The sequence below is a fragment of the Coenobita brevimanus genome, chromosome 100 (genome assembly GCF_032717465.1).
Source record: "Coenobita brevimanus isolate Jiangsu-jjx chromosome 100, ASM3271746v2, whole genome shotgun sequence".
NCBI lineage: Eukaryota > Metazoa > Arthropoda > Malacostraca > Decapoda > Coenobitidae > Coenobita > Coenobita brevimanus.
Window position 1 is genome coordinate 61455686 of NC_137053.1, and position 17094 is coordinate 61472779.

The window sequence follows — 17094 nt, forward strand, 5'->3', positions numbered from 1 at the left end:
AGGGAAATTAGATATATCCTTCATTAATAATGGCGATAATAATAATAATAATAATAATAATAATAATAATAATAATACAGTAGTAGTAGTAGTAGTAGTAGCAGTAGTAGTAGTAGTAATAATAATAATAATAATAATAATAATAATAATAATAATGTACAAGTAATAACAATCTCTTAATGAAAGGCCTTTCATATGCTGAATAAAATCATCTAGAGTAGGCAAGGAAAAAAAAAAAAAAAAAGACTTTGGAGTGAACAAGTCAATATATCGAAACATACAAACATTTCTTAAAAATAACAAATAAAAAAAAATAAAAAATAAAATAGTGATGACGTTAGAGGCTTAATGATGACAAATACTGTTCTCTGAAATTTGGGGCATGATAATAATTATGTTAAAATATAGAACAAGGGATGAAAAATACAAAATATTCCTTTTTAAAATTAAGGCCAGAATAGGAATGACGAAAGAAGTTGAAAGAATAATAATACTCCTCTCTGAAATTACACCAGGCCTGAATGAAGCTAAGTACAGTACAGGTCAAATACAACCTATCTAACAAACTATCTATCCATCTGTCTACCTACCTACCTATCTATCTATCCATGTCTACCTACCTACCTATCTGTCCATCTACAGCCAAATGCCTTAATCCCAGAAATGGTGCCCAAACTGCCCTCCATATCATGTCCACTACCATCAGGCTGCCATCTCTCCAACCGACACCAACCCTTACTCATCACCTTCATCCCATAGCTCCACATCATCCTCGGTCTCCTCTTCTCCTTCCCTCCTCCACCATAGACTCACTCTCCAAGTCAATCTCTCATTCTCCATTCTCTCTACATGACCCAAACCATATGAAGAAATTTCTAATACTGCCCTCGAAAGTAATACACAAATTTGGAATATCGTGAGCAACAGATGGATATGAGCTAAAGACATACAAAATACTTTGAAATCTGAGGAAGACTGAAGAAAGCTGAATGTAGGAATGATGCAGGAATAAGAAGGTTTTAAAATAATCCTCTGAAATTAAATGGATGATATTTGGAACAGACATGAAAACAATAACCTCTAAAATTATGAAGAGGAGTGGTCAAAAAAAAAAAAAAAAAAAGATCTGGAGTGATGCAAAAGGCTGAAAGATAGATATAATGCTCCTCTCTCAAATTAGAATTTTTTTGGAATAGGAAGAAATTCTATAGAAAAATATCTCTCTAAAATGAAATATCTGGATGATGTAAGAAACTGAACGATACAGAAAAATACTTCTCATTGAAACTTAGAAGATTTCTGGAATAACAAATATAGGAGTATGAGTGTTAAAAATACTCCTGTCTGAAATTAAAGGAAGATATGGAATGTTGCAGGAAGCCATGACTATTAACCTTTTGACCACCATGATTTCTCTCTGCTACCAAACAAAATTGTGACATTACCCTAAATAGTTCCTAGGTGTGCAAAGAGCAGAGAAGGACTGACTTGTGATAATTTTGGAAGCTTCTGACTGCTACAGTTTCTCTTAGCTGATTAGTTCTCCCACTATCATTTTTTTTTTCTTTCTGGAACCTACCTCATTCAACCTGTGGGAAGAAGAGACAAGGTGGTGATGATGATGATAAAATGGTTCCATGTTAACTGGAACAAAATTAAAATGATGTCCTCCTACCTAATGGAGTGTGACTGAGGTTGAATAACGAATTATAATTATTTCTCCTTCTTTTAAAGGTTTTATGATTCTGGCTTACTTGCAATATTGCCTACTCCAGACCTCCTCCCGTCCCCCCCTCTCACTCTCTCATATTGCCTATCTCAGTAGCCACTATTCTCTTTCGCTCACATTTTCTCTCACTATGTAACTAAGTCATAACTTAGGACTCTGTCTGTCTCTCTCTCTCTCTCTCTCTCTCTCTCTCACAAAGAAACAGTATACACACTACATCAAAATGAGCCAGCAAGAGATCAGCTTTGTTAAGTTTGATTTGCACTCCTGTTGCAATGACTTGTTCACACTACAGCATGTTACATCCACACTGCTATTTAAGTAAAGTGTGTAAAAAAGAGTGATATGCAGACAATAATAACAAAAGAAGTAAATTTAACCACCTCACTCTGATGACATTTTTTTTTTTCATATTATTCTGGCTACCTGCAGACAAGATTAATGAGTTTGGGGGAGACTTTTCAAACTGGAGAAGTTATAGATAAATTTCAATAACCCATTCACTATAAGGGAAATCTATTAAGCCAAATTTTATGCGTAGTCTGGTTACAGGCCTAATAACATAAAAATTAATGTCCTCAGTTTGAAAGGGTTAAGATCCTATGAAGTTCTTTATAACTGAAAATGTATATCAAGACATGTACTGTAAAAGGTATAAATGAAGGTCACCTATAAAGTAAATAAAAAAACAAAAGTGCAGATGGTTAGGCTTCCCTATCCCTCAAAAATTATGCAAGGGTAGGTATATGAAGTGCATCTAAAATGAAAATAAATAAAAAATGACTAACTAACTAAATAACATCCACAGATGGTGAGGTATGTGGTGTGGAGCCAGAACTTCTCATCATTAGGTGGGGCGGGGGGGAAGTTAGGATGATAATTATAAAGTTCACCAGGATAAACTGAACAAAAAAGCTAGCATAAGTCATGATATTAACATTTTGGCATTGCAATAAAACACACACACACACAATGAAAAAAAATCCACCTGGTTAAGCTAGTGAGGCGGGGCTATGATGATGTGTGAATGGATGTGTAGCCCACTTCACAGGATATGTTGATAATGGCTCTCCCACATAAATATCTGGATTCCACTTCACCTCATCCTTAGGTGGGGAAAAAAAAAGGCCAGGATGATGACAACAAAGTGTGCCACGCAAGGAAATATGTTACATACTCCTACTGTGCTTTATAGAATTACTGTATAAAAATAGTATAAAAATCTGTCAAGGCCATTACTGTACTGCATCTAAAAATTCCCAAAAAGAAAACATGAAAAGAACACGAGTAATTTCTGATGAAGTAGTTGAAATGTCAGTGAATTAATCACTTCAGACCAAGGATGATTTTTTTTTTTTCTGCCACTACTGTACTAAACAATTTTTTTCAGTTTCAGGGAGACCCCTCTACTAAAGAGATCCATCTTAAGCTGAATAAAAAAAAGTTCTATGAGAGCAAGAACGAAATTAAAATCAAGCCAAAAAGGTTATTATAACAAAAAAAGGGGGTAAGAAAATGTACAATTCTTAACCTACAACTGACGAAATTGTTACTGTCCATTTTAGCTGAACAAATATGAAACTCTTATTTATTTTGAAAAACCCTAATGGTCTCCAAAGAACGCCTCACTGGGATCTGATTTTAACCACTCACTGTGTTTGTTAATCATTTATTGGGTCAATCTGGAGTCAGAGAGGAGCACCTTCTGGTGGTGGCACTGATATAACCAAGTGGCTCCTTTGCCCAGTTCTACAAACGTCTGTCAACTCTCCTTACCCCTGAAAAGAGTACCGGTACGGTTGACTGCTGGAGAAGGGCAACTTGGCCAGCAGTCCGCCAGGTTCGCATTTCAGTTGAACATAGGGAAATTACTACTACTTTTACTACTACTATTACAGCTATTACTACTGCTACAATGACCAAATGAATCAATAAAATTGTCCACAACTGTGCATGTTATGTCACATGCTTTCTCTGTGGAACGTGTGAGAGGAGGTATGATAAATGTTTAGCTGCCATTTATAGTGGAAACACACACACACACACACACACACACACACACACACACACACACACACACACACACACACACACACAAATTTTCATAACTCCCACTAACACCAAGAAGAACTAGGCAGTATTTGATCACCTTGCCAAAAATAAAAAATACATGTAAACCAACACATACATACACACTCTCATACCCTCACTATTACCTGGAAAAATTATCAAGATCATTCTGCATTAATAAAAACTGTTATCCGCATTATTTGAACATATGTTTGAAAATACCACAACATGATTCATATAATTACAGTAGTGGTCCAACCTGGAAAAAAAAAAAAAGGGCAAATCAGCATTGTAAGTTGTAGCTGAACTTTCATTCCTCGACTGCTAGGATTTCTCTTGACTGAATAAATAAATAAATAATACATATATAAATATAATATCCTGGTGCTAGCCTACATAAAATTCCTGCGTGTTCCAAAAGATGAGAAACAGTTACTCAAGATGGTTTTCGAAGTCTTTCTTGATTTTTCTCAGGTGAATAAAAAATTTTAGTGCTGAGCTGAATAATATAACCGAGTGTTCCATGCCCAATGAAAGAGTTAACAGGCAATATTTATAGAAGTTACTGTGGATGTCATGTCAAAATAAATAAATAAAACAAATGAATAAAAAAACTGTCAACTTATCATGAAGACTCACTGGTCTACATTATCAGATATTCAGACTTCTTGCATTGTAAATCCACTCTATCAAGCCCTCTCAATAATACTGTATGGCCAATATTCAGTCAACAACAAACAACCACACATAGCTTGTTTTTTTGCTAAAATGTGGAGTTCCTGCAAGCTCACTTCCTTTATATATTAAAAAAGAAAAAGGAAAGTGGTTCTGTATATATTGAAGAAAGAAAACTGTGCTAATATATGTACCTCCTGCACATTCACATCTCTGAAAAATACAACGGCCTTTTTTTTTTCTTTTTTTCTTTTTTGCTAATATATGTAGTTCCTGCAAGTTCATATCCTGAAAAAAATATAAAAACAAAAAAATAAGTAACTTTTTAGGCCATAACAATACTAAACATTAACCAAGCCCAATACACAAATGAAAAATCTTTCTGAAATAAGTAAATATAAGCTTAAGAGCCACTTTGCAAGATCAGATTATAAATACTGAATGACACAAAATAACAGTCTGAGGTGGGGAAGGAGACTGGGATGATGATGAAGATGATAATGATAATGATGATGGTGATGATGATGATGATAAGACTGTGGTGCTTTAGTGACTGGGACTAAGGCAGGTGGGAGAGGCAACTGGTGTGGGATTGTGAAGGGCACAATTCTCTGGGTTATGAGAAAGCAGCAATTCAACATGATAGGACAGGGAAAGATATAACTCAAAGGGGTGGGAGAGTAAGTAGAATGGCAAGTTGATGCCGGCGGGGAACTTACTGGTGTGAGGATGATGTCGTACCCTCACTGGCAAAGGAAGCTTACTATAGTCCTTTTACTTTAGCCTGGCCCAGATTTTCATCCTTTTGCAGCTTATTTCACACAGCACAAGTGGCAGAAGAAAACAATGCTATGGTTCTACACCCTTTTCATTACACTTCTTCATGACCTGCATCATATTCTAGTATTAACCTACTATTATACACTAACTTGGCATTCATGATGGGCAGATGGCAATTTTAGGCCAACTTAGAGTAAAAAGAGTATATTATCTCTTCCTCTGTTATTTATTAAGTATACTACACCCTACTATGCTCTTCTATGTTACTTAAATAATCTTAATATGGATAAAGTTCAGTAACATACAAGAAAATATTAGAGTGTCATATGCAGAAATTAACTGTTAAGGAAGAGGAACTAGTAAACCTCCCAAACCAATGAGAATACAGCCCAAGGTGTGTCTAGAATGAGCAAGGGAAGCTTCAGTTTCTCCCTAGGCAAGTAGCAGAATAACTGGAATAATTGGACGTATTATCAAAACCGAATGCACTTGGATGTGAGCAAGTCCCTATACTGTAGTCTGTTTGTTTTCATCTGACCAAGCTACATAACCCTTTAAAGCTCAGGCTGGAGGATGAATTTGACTAGTAACCATGGGGGCTAATTTTTAACTCATAACTTAGGTTCATTGAAATTCATGCAATCTCGACTTAGTATACTATTCAAGTTGCAGGAGTTGCCGAGTTGTCAGATGAAAATTAACTGACTATCATTTCCGATGATCATTTCTGCACCACTGTGATTGTTAGATGTGATAAACCTGCATCACACATTACCAAGTCCACTGTCAGCACAGGGCTTCAGAAATTATCATAAAAAACTGGGGACTGTTCACACCTTCACACAAACAATTTTCATAATATAGCAGAAAGTGCATAAATATATATACTGTATATACATTACCTGTAGCTGCTAATCTGGCATCTCAATCTAGACAAGTGTTAAGTTCCTTTCAAAGCTGCTTCATTTCTTTCACTACTTATAGAACAGTATGAAGATTTTTCTATAATCTTTTCTAAAATTAGATAGCAAAGAATCAAGACTATAAATTATTCTATATGAAACAAGCGCATCAGCCAGATGACTGTAGGTTATATATATTGTATTTAAAAAAAAAAAAAAAAAAAAAAAAAAAAAAAAAAGCACCAAACCCATCACTAACTTGGAGAGGTTGGTGATTTTTTTGTGGGACTATACAGACCTAACTTGATTCCAACTTCCTTAGGTTGTCTCGGGATGTTGCGTGTTGGAAAGGGATTGAATGTGATTGGTCTTGTCGGGTTTAAAACTGAGGCACTTTCCTCCCCCTTGTAACTCTTTCTCTCTGGTGTAAAACTTTTTGTGCCTTTAGGGGATATAACTTTGATAGTTCTGGGCTCATGCGAGGTTGTGGCCCCTTCACGTGATTCACTCGCAGCTGCACCACTCACTTCACTCTCCACAGTCTTGGCTGATGGTTTACTTACAGAGTCAGGACTGTGGTTATTTTCTTTCTTTTCACTCAGAGATCTAACAAATGAGGACACTGAGATGTCTCTCATGTCAGGCTCTCTTGGAGAAGTCTGTGATTCCTCATTTTTTGTGTTGGCTGGAAGTTCACGTGTCCTCCAATTTGAACCTTCTACAGACTTTTGTCTGAGAATTCTTTCTATGATTTCTGTATTTTCTTTAACTAGCTGCTGTAAAGCGACTTCACTGTTTCTTCTTTTTGGCATCACTTTCTTGTCACCATCCTTTGATTTTCTACACTGCTTTGAACTTTGCTCAATAAGGTAACAAAACACCTCTGGATCCAAGCAAACATCTGCATCCAAACTCAGTGACTTGACGCCCCTCCACAGTCTTTGCCGAATGGCCTCTGAACTGAGCTCCTTACCATTAAAGTAATCAGTCTCTGCCTCTGCTTCATTATCATCAGAAGATCTACCATCTTTCTCCTCACTGACTCCACCACACATTTCACCATCTTCCTTTTCATCACTGGCAGCATTTGTGAACTGCGATAATCGACCTTCTAGTGACGCAGATAATGATGATTCTCTCCCAAGGGTTGCTGAGGGAGATGGGGTTTTATCTTCCATCATAACAGTCAATGGCAAAGAAAGATTACCGGATGGATTCTTAGGAAATACAAGACTCTCCTCTAACTCATGTTCTTGCAGACTCTTAGAGCTCTCTACGGAAGACAGATAAGAAATAAAATTTTCTCTGGTTGATGCACCTGATGGTGGTGGAGACTTCTCACTTTTTGTCAACCATGGTTTTGCAGATGCATCTAGTCCTAGCACAGCTGAAATTCTTTCCTCTAATGATGGTTTTGATGGTAATGGTTCTGAGGCACTCCTTTCATGGTGAGGATGTGCTTCACCTGATTCATGAACTCTTGTAGTTGTATATGCAGGGCCAATTTCTTTCTCACTTCCAAGTGAAGGTATGATTTCTGTCTTGAGGTCTTCACTGGAACTCATCTGTGAAGGTTTTATTGTTTCTGAGACCAAAGCAGAAGAAATCAAGCTATCTGAACCACCATCAGCAGACAAGCATTTAGTTACTTCTTTTTTCAACAAACTGAAAGTGACAGAGGTAGTGGTGACTGGTGAGGAGGCAGAAGTGCCAGCCACAGAGAATATCGCTTCTGTAACACTGACTTCAGGTGATGAAGGCGAGATGCTTTTTACAGCTATATCCTGTTGCTGTGAGAAACTTGAACTTTCTGTTGATGACAAAATCATAGACACCTTCTCACATATTTCTGCTGTTGGTGAGACAGCACTAGGTGCTGTTGTTGATACAGTAATATCTTGACTCATTGCTACTCTACTAACTTCTGTCAAAGCTACTGGGTGTAGATCTTTATCATCAGTAGATTTAGATAGCACATCACTTAAGTCTTTTGTGAAGGAGGGTAAATCATGGGATATAAGTGAAAAACTAATTTTCGATGTTTTCTCTTCTGCTGAACTAGATGTAATAGTCGCTGGTGAGGGCACCCCAACAACACCTGTGTCTGACAGTAAATCCTCTTCATCTAGAGTTACAGATTTTGGTGTCAAAGACAATATATCAATAGTTGATGGTTTCTCCAAGGATTGGGAGGCAGCTACAGAAGTTTCTAATGATGTTGGTGAACTGTATGTGGTAGGTGCAGTAAATGGCTCTAATTCTCCTGCAGTTACAAGTCTACATGTGCTCTCTTGCAGCATTTTGTATGATGTTGTTACGACGCTGCTGCTAACACCAGGTGATGAGGTGGTATGTTCAGGAGAACTGCGTGACAAAGAAAACAACCAAGAGCTGGTACTGAATGGTGTTGTGGTGGCAGGAGGTGATGATGATACCCTGCTGACTGATGATGACACTCCCAGATTTTCAACAAGCTTGTCTGGCTGTGATATTTCATTGTCCATTTCAGTTTCATGGATCTTCTCACCTCTCTTCATATCTGCAATAAGGCACAAAAATTCTAATGCTCCTCTAATTGTTTCAGACTCCTCTTCAACCTCATTTTCTCCAGGGTGCTGATCATTATGCACTTTTGCATATGATTCTGACTTCTGGTTGCCATTTCCATCACTCTGTGTAAAATTAGTAGCACAAGGTTCTAATGGTTTAGGCAGTTCTTTTGAAGTATCCACACTGTCAACCAAAAATGCCTTTGTTTGTCCAGCAGAGACAATTTTTTTCAAAAGTTTATCTGCAGTTATTGATAATATTTCATGTTCTGGCTGACTAGTTTCTTTCTCGGCACCATCATCATCATCAACTGCTGTGTGCATCACAGGCAATCCATTTACCTTCACTTCCTCAGATACTTCTTTCTTGCATGGTACAGATGACAAGTCTTCCTCTGTATCTGCTTTTTGACTCAAATCTGTTGTTGATGGTGCATCAGCCTTGACATCCATACTATCAGTTATCCCATTGTCAATCTCCTTGCTATCAACTGTCAATGAGACTTTCGGTTGGTGTTCTTGAGGAGTGCCAGAGCGGCCAGCATGTATCTCAAAAATGTTACTCCTTTCATCCTCAACTGTGATTTTGGGACTCTTGGGTGGATTGAAAGAACTATCTTCTACAAAATCAGGCGAAGACACAGGAGGCAAACCGATGAGAGATAATCTGACACCTCCCTGTTGTTCAAGATTCTGAATTTTACTTGGTGAATCTGAGGGCGACTTGCTAACAACTTTGGATGCTTGATTACTGGGTGAGTCATGTGGCGAGGGTGATGACGACAGTGACACTGACTTTGATGGTGAGGTGGTAGGTGATGGCTTTGTAGATAGAGCAGAGTCTTGTTTGAGCTCAGGTGACAGCCTCAACACAGGACTGCCCAGCGGTGAGACCTCTGGGGTGACATTATGCAGGGTGCTAAATGGTGATGAGGGTCGGGGTGCTATTGAATTTCTGTCAGCAGTTCCCTCAGCACCCTCTTTCATGAAACTGACATCGCTTGGGAACGGAATTCTTGCTATGATTTCTGCTGCGGTTAGCTGCTTCTTCGATAACAAATCATCCAGAGGGATTACTGCTCCTAAGGATTTCAAGTTCTGAACTATAGATTCCACACTTGCTGTTTCATCTGGTTCTGGCTCAATTACACCTGATTTCCTCCGAGGCTTTTCCTTTGCCTTTGCCTTTACTGCAACTGGCGTGAGAGACTGTGATGCTGGAACTGGTTTGGCTGGCGTCTTATTTACATCCACTGCCTGTGGTTCTTCCTTTTTGGGTTTTGCCTCAGGTACAACAACAGGTTCTTGCTTTGGCTTCTGATCCTGAGAGACATCCTTTTGTTGAACTGGTGCAGGTGTTGGTGATGGCGTTGAGGGTAGGCCTGGAGTTGGTGAGGGCGTGGGTGCTGGTGCAGGTGATGGGGTGGCTGGGTGTGGAGACAGCTTGCCAGCCTCCTGCACCGTCTCCAGGCGCGGTGATGTGGTTGCCGGACGAGGCTCTTCAGCAACCTCTGTGTCCATGTCACTCAACTTGTCATCGTCATCGTCACACAGCTCAGTCGAGGTGCTGCTGCTGCCATCCTCGTCATCTGAAGAGAAAAGAGCTAAATCAAACCCAGTATTGAACAAAACAAAAGAAAACAATTAAAAGCTAGCCATGAACAAAACAGATCCTTAGGCTTTCCTTATTTTTTTAATTATTATTATTTTTTTTTTAACCACAGAACTAAATACTGTACCAAAGCCATAGTCTTCTCCATAACAAACATCAGTGGTGACATTAGGTGTTTTGCTTTTTTTATCTCCTTTGTAGTCTAGCATGTGCTTTTAAATTAGCTCCTCAATAAACAGCTGCAAAATACACACCAAAAAACTAACCAGATGAGGCCTTGAATATAAACAAATAACAGCTCTGTATGTGGATATGTACTTTCTTCCAAAGAGTCAGATGTAGAGTTCAGCATACAAGGATGGCCAATTTTATCATTTATTCTTGCTATCTGCTGACAGTTTTATTAACTTCAGTATATACTTTCTGAACTGGAGGGGTTAGATATTGCCTTCATTAATTTATTCTCTAACAGGGGGCTCTACTAAATGAAATGAATAATCTGGTGTCAGGAAAATTCACACAAAAAAATGCAATGAAGGGGTTAAATCACACACACACACACACACACACACACACACACACACACACACACACACACACACACACACACACAGTACCAATAAACTGTAAACATATTCACTAATACAGTACCTGCTTCTGGCATGATTATTGCAAACATCATCATATCCCCTCCAATGTGATGACTCTTTTATAATTTTAAACATGCCACACACAGATAATTTAATTCAGTTTAAGTAAGTCCTCTAGAAGTAAATGAGGTTAAAACAACATCTAACCTTTTCATTTGCAAAAGTTTTGGCTGAGTTGATAAAAGTCTGAAGAAAGCATTAAGAAAAATAATCAAAACATCCTCACACTGAAGAGGTAAGTCATAAATAAATTAATAAATAAAAAAGTTTAAGTAAACACATAGTAATGGAGTATCTTGGACTTTAACATTCAGGCTCTAATTACTCGCTCTCAGGTGAAAAACAGCACCTGGGAATTAATAGGAACACAATACTTCAGGTGTTCCAAGTATGGCAGGGGTCATGGCAACAACATTAACATTTTGGGGCTCCTATAACTCATTCTCAGCTGAATAAAATCATATGCTGGTAGCTGGCATAGTATAACCTTATGTTGTGTATCTCTCTATCTGTCTGTCTATCTATCTATCAACCAACCAATCAATATATATAAAGAATCAGTATAGAGGCTAAATTTTAATTATTCATATATTTATGTATCCATCCATCAAAGTTTTTACTACTCTTAAGTGACGAATTTTCACAAAGTATTATTATCTTTCAAGTAGTCCTTACTCTTCTCAGAGAGGCAAAAATTTCATCCCTGTTGCCTACCCATCTCAGCAGGCACTCCCAGGGTGGTGTGTCCCTGCGATGACCCTTCCAGCAGCTTCACACCAGACGGCAGGGAGGCACGGCGGTCCCTGCGAGGGGTGTCCTTCCAGTAGAGGGTCTCTACTCTGGGGGGCCCTTGGGAGGCTGCTGGAGGAGCCCTGCGGAGAGTCTGGTGGGGGCTCTGTAGGAACCCGCCACCACCTCCACCCTCCCCAGGTGTCTGCTTTGGTGTCTGCTTGGGCTGTGGTGTCGACCGCATGCCAGTGGAGTCGCTCAGCTTGCGGTCCGCCTGGTGAGGGAGTGTCTAATTTAGCTTTTTTCATATTTCATTTGTTTTCCTCATCTCTGGGCATAGACTTGATAGCCCATTCCCAAAAGCCTTTCCTAACTGCCATACACCTTCACGTTCCCATATTCAGCTCTGGGGAGATTTTTCCGACAAGTGATTAGACTCCTTTCATCATCCTTCCCTACAAGGTGTTCTTGTTACAGTAAATAAAATCATGCAGCAGCAGGAAGAATAAAATAAAAATGATGTTCAGCATGTGATGTCTACTATCAGAAACTTTGGTGCCTAAAACATCTTTGATTATTGCCAATCTGTTCCACGGTCATTAAAGCAGGCAATTATGTTTTAATCAGATGCATATCACACACACACACACATTTACAAAAGGGATTGTAACACGCAGTAATGATCCTCTGACATTTGATGCACCCCAGGTTCTCTAAATTACTGATAACTCACTGCATTACAGGTACAATATATACATTACATCTATACATATACACCACATACACTGTATGTATATTCACATGTAATTACAGTATATACACACTTTATACACTACCCTGCACTAAAAGATAAGAACCTAAAGCAAAAGAAACTACTCTAAGCACACACATTATTATAAGCATATCCCTCTTCCCTGTGTATACCTCCCTCTCTTCTGTGTATACCTCCCTCTCCCCTGTACTGTATATACCTCTCTCTCTCCTGTATATACCTCTTTCTCCTCTGTGTATACCTCCCTCTCCTCTGTATATACCTCCCTCTCCTCTGTGTATTTTGTGTGTGTGTGTGTGTGTGTGTGTGTGTGTGTGTGTGTGTGTGTGTGTGTGTGTGTGTGTGTGTGTGTGTGTGACCGACTCTGGGCATAGGCTTCACAGCCTGCTTTCAAGGCCCAGTAGTCCTCCTACGTACACACACCTCTACATGTCACCACTTCGGCGCTAACACCCACCGTCCATACTGAATACATGCTAGGGCCGTCTCATACAGGACTGGTGTATTGGTATTAGCGGGGGTATTTTTACGACATGTCGAAGGGTCTTCTGGTAGATCAGTAAAGTCTGATTTTATTAAATTAAAATCCTTAAACTGTTCCCTGCCTCAGCGGGATTTGAACCCGGGTCCGTCAGGACTGCAGGCCAACTCTCTACCGATTGAGGTATACCTCCCTCTCCTCTTGTATACCTCTCTCTTCCCTGTGAATACCTCCCTCTCCTCTGTATACCTCCCTCTTCCCTGTGTATATCTTCTTCTTCTCTGTGTATACCTCCCTCTGCTGTGTATACCTCCCTCTCCCCTCTATATACCTCCCTCTTCCCTGTGAATACCTCCCTCTCCTCTGTATATACCTCCCTCTCCTCTGTGTAAACCTCCCTCTTCCCTGTGTATACCTCCCTCTCCTCTGTATACCTCCCTCTTCCCTGTGTATACCTCCCTCTCCTCTGTAACCTCCCTCTTCCCCGTGAATACCTCCCTCTCCTCTGTATACCTCCCTCTTCCCTGTGTATACCCACCTTCCTCTTGGGCTTGGCAGTGGGTATGACTCCCTGTGGCACAACACGCTTGGTCTTGGAGGTGAGCGCCTTCTTCCCCCTCAGTAGGTGGTTCATGGTGAGGGCTGTGGAACGCTGGCCAGCCCCACTACCCACACTCCCTAGGGTGCTACTCACGCGTTGCTGGGACGCTGGAACGCCAAGTAGCACATTAAGTAACATTCGGGAAACACTTATAACACACAGAAGTACTACTGGCACATGTAACATATTCAGAGACACTTATAAAACATAGTAGTGCTACCAATATTGTAAATGTGGTTCCCTCTCATGCACCCCTTTCCTGGGACTTTTCAAATTAATCTGGTTCAATCCACAACGAACATTACTAACTCTTTATATGGCCACACTTTGGATTCACATGGCCACAAGCTGCTTTGGAATCACATGGCCACACTGCTTTGGACTCACATGGCCATAAGCTGCTTTGGATTCACCACATGACCACATACTGCTTTGGATTCACCACATGACCACACACTGCTTTGAATTCACCACATGGCCACACGTTTTTTTGGATTCACATGGCCACAAGCTGCTTTGGATTCACCACATGGCCACAAGTTGCTTTGGATTCACATAGCCACAAGCTGCTTTGGTTTCCTCACATGGCCACACGTTGTTTTGGATACACGTGGCCATACGTTGCTTTGGATTCATCACACATAAAGCAACAATACCGAAGTGAAGGCAGGATATTCAGTACCTCAACACACCTCAGTAACACATGCAACACCCCAGTAACACAAGAATGAAATGTAGGGAGGATTCACCTGGTTAATAGCCTTTTTGAACATTATCTGTGCTGAGTATGATGAGATTAGAGGGATTTATATAACACAGGCGAGGGCAGTAAGGGATAATAAGCAAAATAAGTCGCTTAGGAAATGGTGCTAGGGATCTTAACCAACATGATTCACTTTTAAAATGGCCAAACGGCACATCACAAAACCATCTATCCGTGTGTGTGTGTGTGTGTGTGTGTGTGTGTGTGTGTGTGTGTGTGTGTGTGTGTGTGTGTGTGTGTGTGTGTGTGTGTGTGTGTGTGTGTGTGTGTGTGTGTGTGTGTGTGTCGTGCCTACCTCACATCCACACCAGCAACACATTAGCTAATTTGTCGCGTCCCACTTTCCTGATTTCACACACATGAGAGAGAGAGAGAGAGAGAGAGAGAGAGAGAGAGAGAGAGAGAGAGAGAGAGAGAGAGAGAGAGTGTGTGTGTTTGTGATTAATACGTCTGTGTCTGTCTGTCTGCCCGCTGTATTTGATTCCCTGTCTATTTCTGGTCTGTCTGTCTGTCTAAGGTCCAGTCAGGCTCTCTCTCTCTCTCTCTCTCCTTTATGACAGGATTGGTGTCTGTTTCTCTGTCTGTCCCAAGTTCTGTCTATTTTAAGTGTAGGTATTATTTGTCTGTCTGTCTGTCACTGCTATGAAAGGAAGTGATGCTGTCTTTCTTTCCAGTTTCTCTCTGTCAGTCTATCTCAGGGACAATCATGCCTTCCTGTCTGTCTGTTTGTCTGTCTGATCTAGTCACGAAGAAGTGCTATGGAGAGTATGGAGAGTACTATTGTCTTGTTCCGTCAATGAGCTCTCAGCGCCGCAATACATCACACACACACACACACACACACACACACACACACACACACACACACACACACACACACACAGGACAACATGAGCTAAGTAAAATCCTATATATTACACTTATGCAAACACACACACACACACACACACACACACACACACACACACACACACACACACACACACACACACACACACACACAGGAATACATGCACACAAAGGACAACATGAGCTAAGTAAAATTCTGTATACTACACCTATGCACACACACACACACACACACACACACACACACACACGAAACCACGCACACAAATCCCGTTTACAACAACCTGGCAAATACATACACAACTCTCCCCCACCACTCTCTCTCTCTATCAAAAAAATGTGCCTGCTTCTCTCTCTTTCAAAATACCTGTCAGAATAATATGTGCCTGCTTCTGCCTCTCCCTCAGCCTCGCATACTGTTTCTTCAGGGCGGAGATGTCCAGGTTGGGCCGCGTGGTTGTGGTGGGCTCCCTCCCCTCGTGGTGGCGGGGGGAGGGGAAGGCGAGCGGGGGGAACCCACTGGGGGACACCGCGGACCCCCCACCTACGGGAGAGGGGCCCCGGCTGGCGTCCATGTCTGTCGGAGAGAAAGGAAGATTAGTTTAGGTGTGTTTTTTTTTATCTTTTATCTCTATCTTTTATCTTTATTTTTTATCATTATCTTTTAACATTATCTTTATCTTTCATCTTTATCTTTTTTATCTTTATTTTTATCTTTATCTTTTATCATTATCTTTTCTCTATCTTTTATCTTTATCTTTTTTATCTTCATCTCTATCTTTACCTTTTATCTTTATCTTTTTTCTCTATCTTTATCTTTATCTTCATGCGGTGGCTCCCTCCTCCAACCCCTGTAGGGTGTAAAAGGGTGAGATATAAAGCGTGAGAGAGACAGGGGTGTTTTGGGGTGTGGTAAGGCAGGTGAGGTTAAGGTGAGGCAGAGCATGGCGAGGAGGGCTGGAGTGGGTAAGGCAGGGAGGCTGAGATGTGGAGAATGGATGGAGTAAGGCACGTCAGAGGGTTAGGCAGGATGAGGTTGTGTAGTAGGCAGGGTAGCCAGGGTGAGGTGAGGCAGGGTAAGGTGGGGAGAGGTTGCAAGATGGGGTGAGGCAGGGTGAGGCAGGGGTGAGGTGGCAGGATGGAGTGAGGGTGGATGAAGTATGGGTAAGGATGATGACGTGCAAGGATAAGGCAGGGGGTGAGGTATGGTTTAGGTAGGCAGGGGCGCAATAGAGTAAGGCTGGGGAGGTGCAGAGTTTGAGGAGTGAGGCAGGGAAGGAGATTGAGTAAGGTGAGGCAGGGTGAGGCAGGAATAAAGCAGGAGTAAGGAAGGGTAAGCAGGGGCGAGGGAGGGTACGACAGGGGTGAACCAGGGAGTACGGCAGGGATGAGACATGGGTAGGACAGTAAAAGAGAGGCCATAAGTGAAGCAGGGGTAAGGCAGGGGTGAGGTAGAGTTAGGCAGGGGCGAGGCAGAGTAAGGCAGGGGTGAGGCAGGTTGGTAAGAGAGCCTGTGATGTGTGAGACTCTTCACTGCCTCAAATGTTGCGCCTGCTCGTGTAAACAGGCTCAAAGTGTGTGTGTGTGTGTGTGTGTGTGTGTGTGTGTGTGTGTGATTCAGTAGCTAGCATGAACACACACTACTAGAGAAAATAGATAAAATACAGACAGATAAATAGAGCTTGACAGGTAAATGGAAAAATAGATGCACAGACCTAAGCATTCCTCCTTCCCTCCACAGAGAGAGAGAGAGAGAGAGAGAGAGAGAGAGAGAGAGAGAGAGAGAATAGGATCAGTGCTACAAAGCCTTCCCCCTCCCCCCTCTCTCTCCTCCACAACTCCCCCCTACCCCCAAAAAATCCTGATTCTCTCTCTCTCTCTCTCTTTATTCTGATTCTATATTTTCGTTTTATTTTCTTCCTCCTTTTTTTT

At 40.9% G+C, this 17094-nt stretch overlaps 1 protein-coding gene across 1 annotated transcript in view; it reads right to left on the reverse strand.

Annotated features, from left to right (window-relative positions):
• Positions 1-1288: 1288 nt before the first annotated feature.
• Positions 1289-17094, reverse strand: part of LOC145414678 (uncharacterized) — a 200080-nt gene continuing 184274 nt past the window's right edge. The window contains exons 11-16 of the mRNA XM_080284196.1: positions 15530-15739; positions 13488-13657; positions 11682-11970; positions 10154-10294; positions 6416-10111; positions 1289-1299 (exon numbers count right to left, since the gene is read on the reverse strand). Coding sequence (XP_080140322.1) covers positions 1289-1299; positions 6416-10111; positions 10154-10294; positions 11682-11970; positions 13488-13657; positions 15530-15739 — 4517 coding nt within the window. The remainder of the gene's footprint in view (positions 1300-6415; positions 10112-10153; positions 10295-11681; positions 11971-13487; positions 13658-15529; positions 15740-17094) is intronic.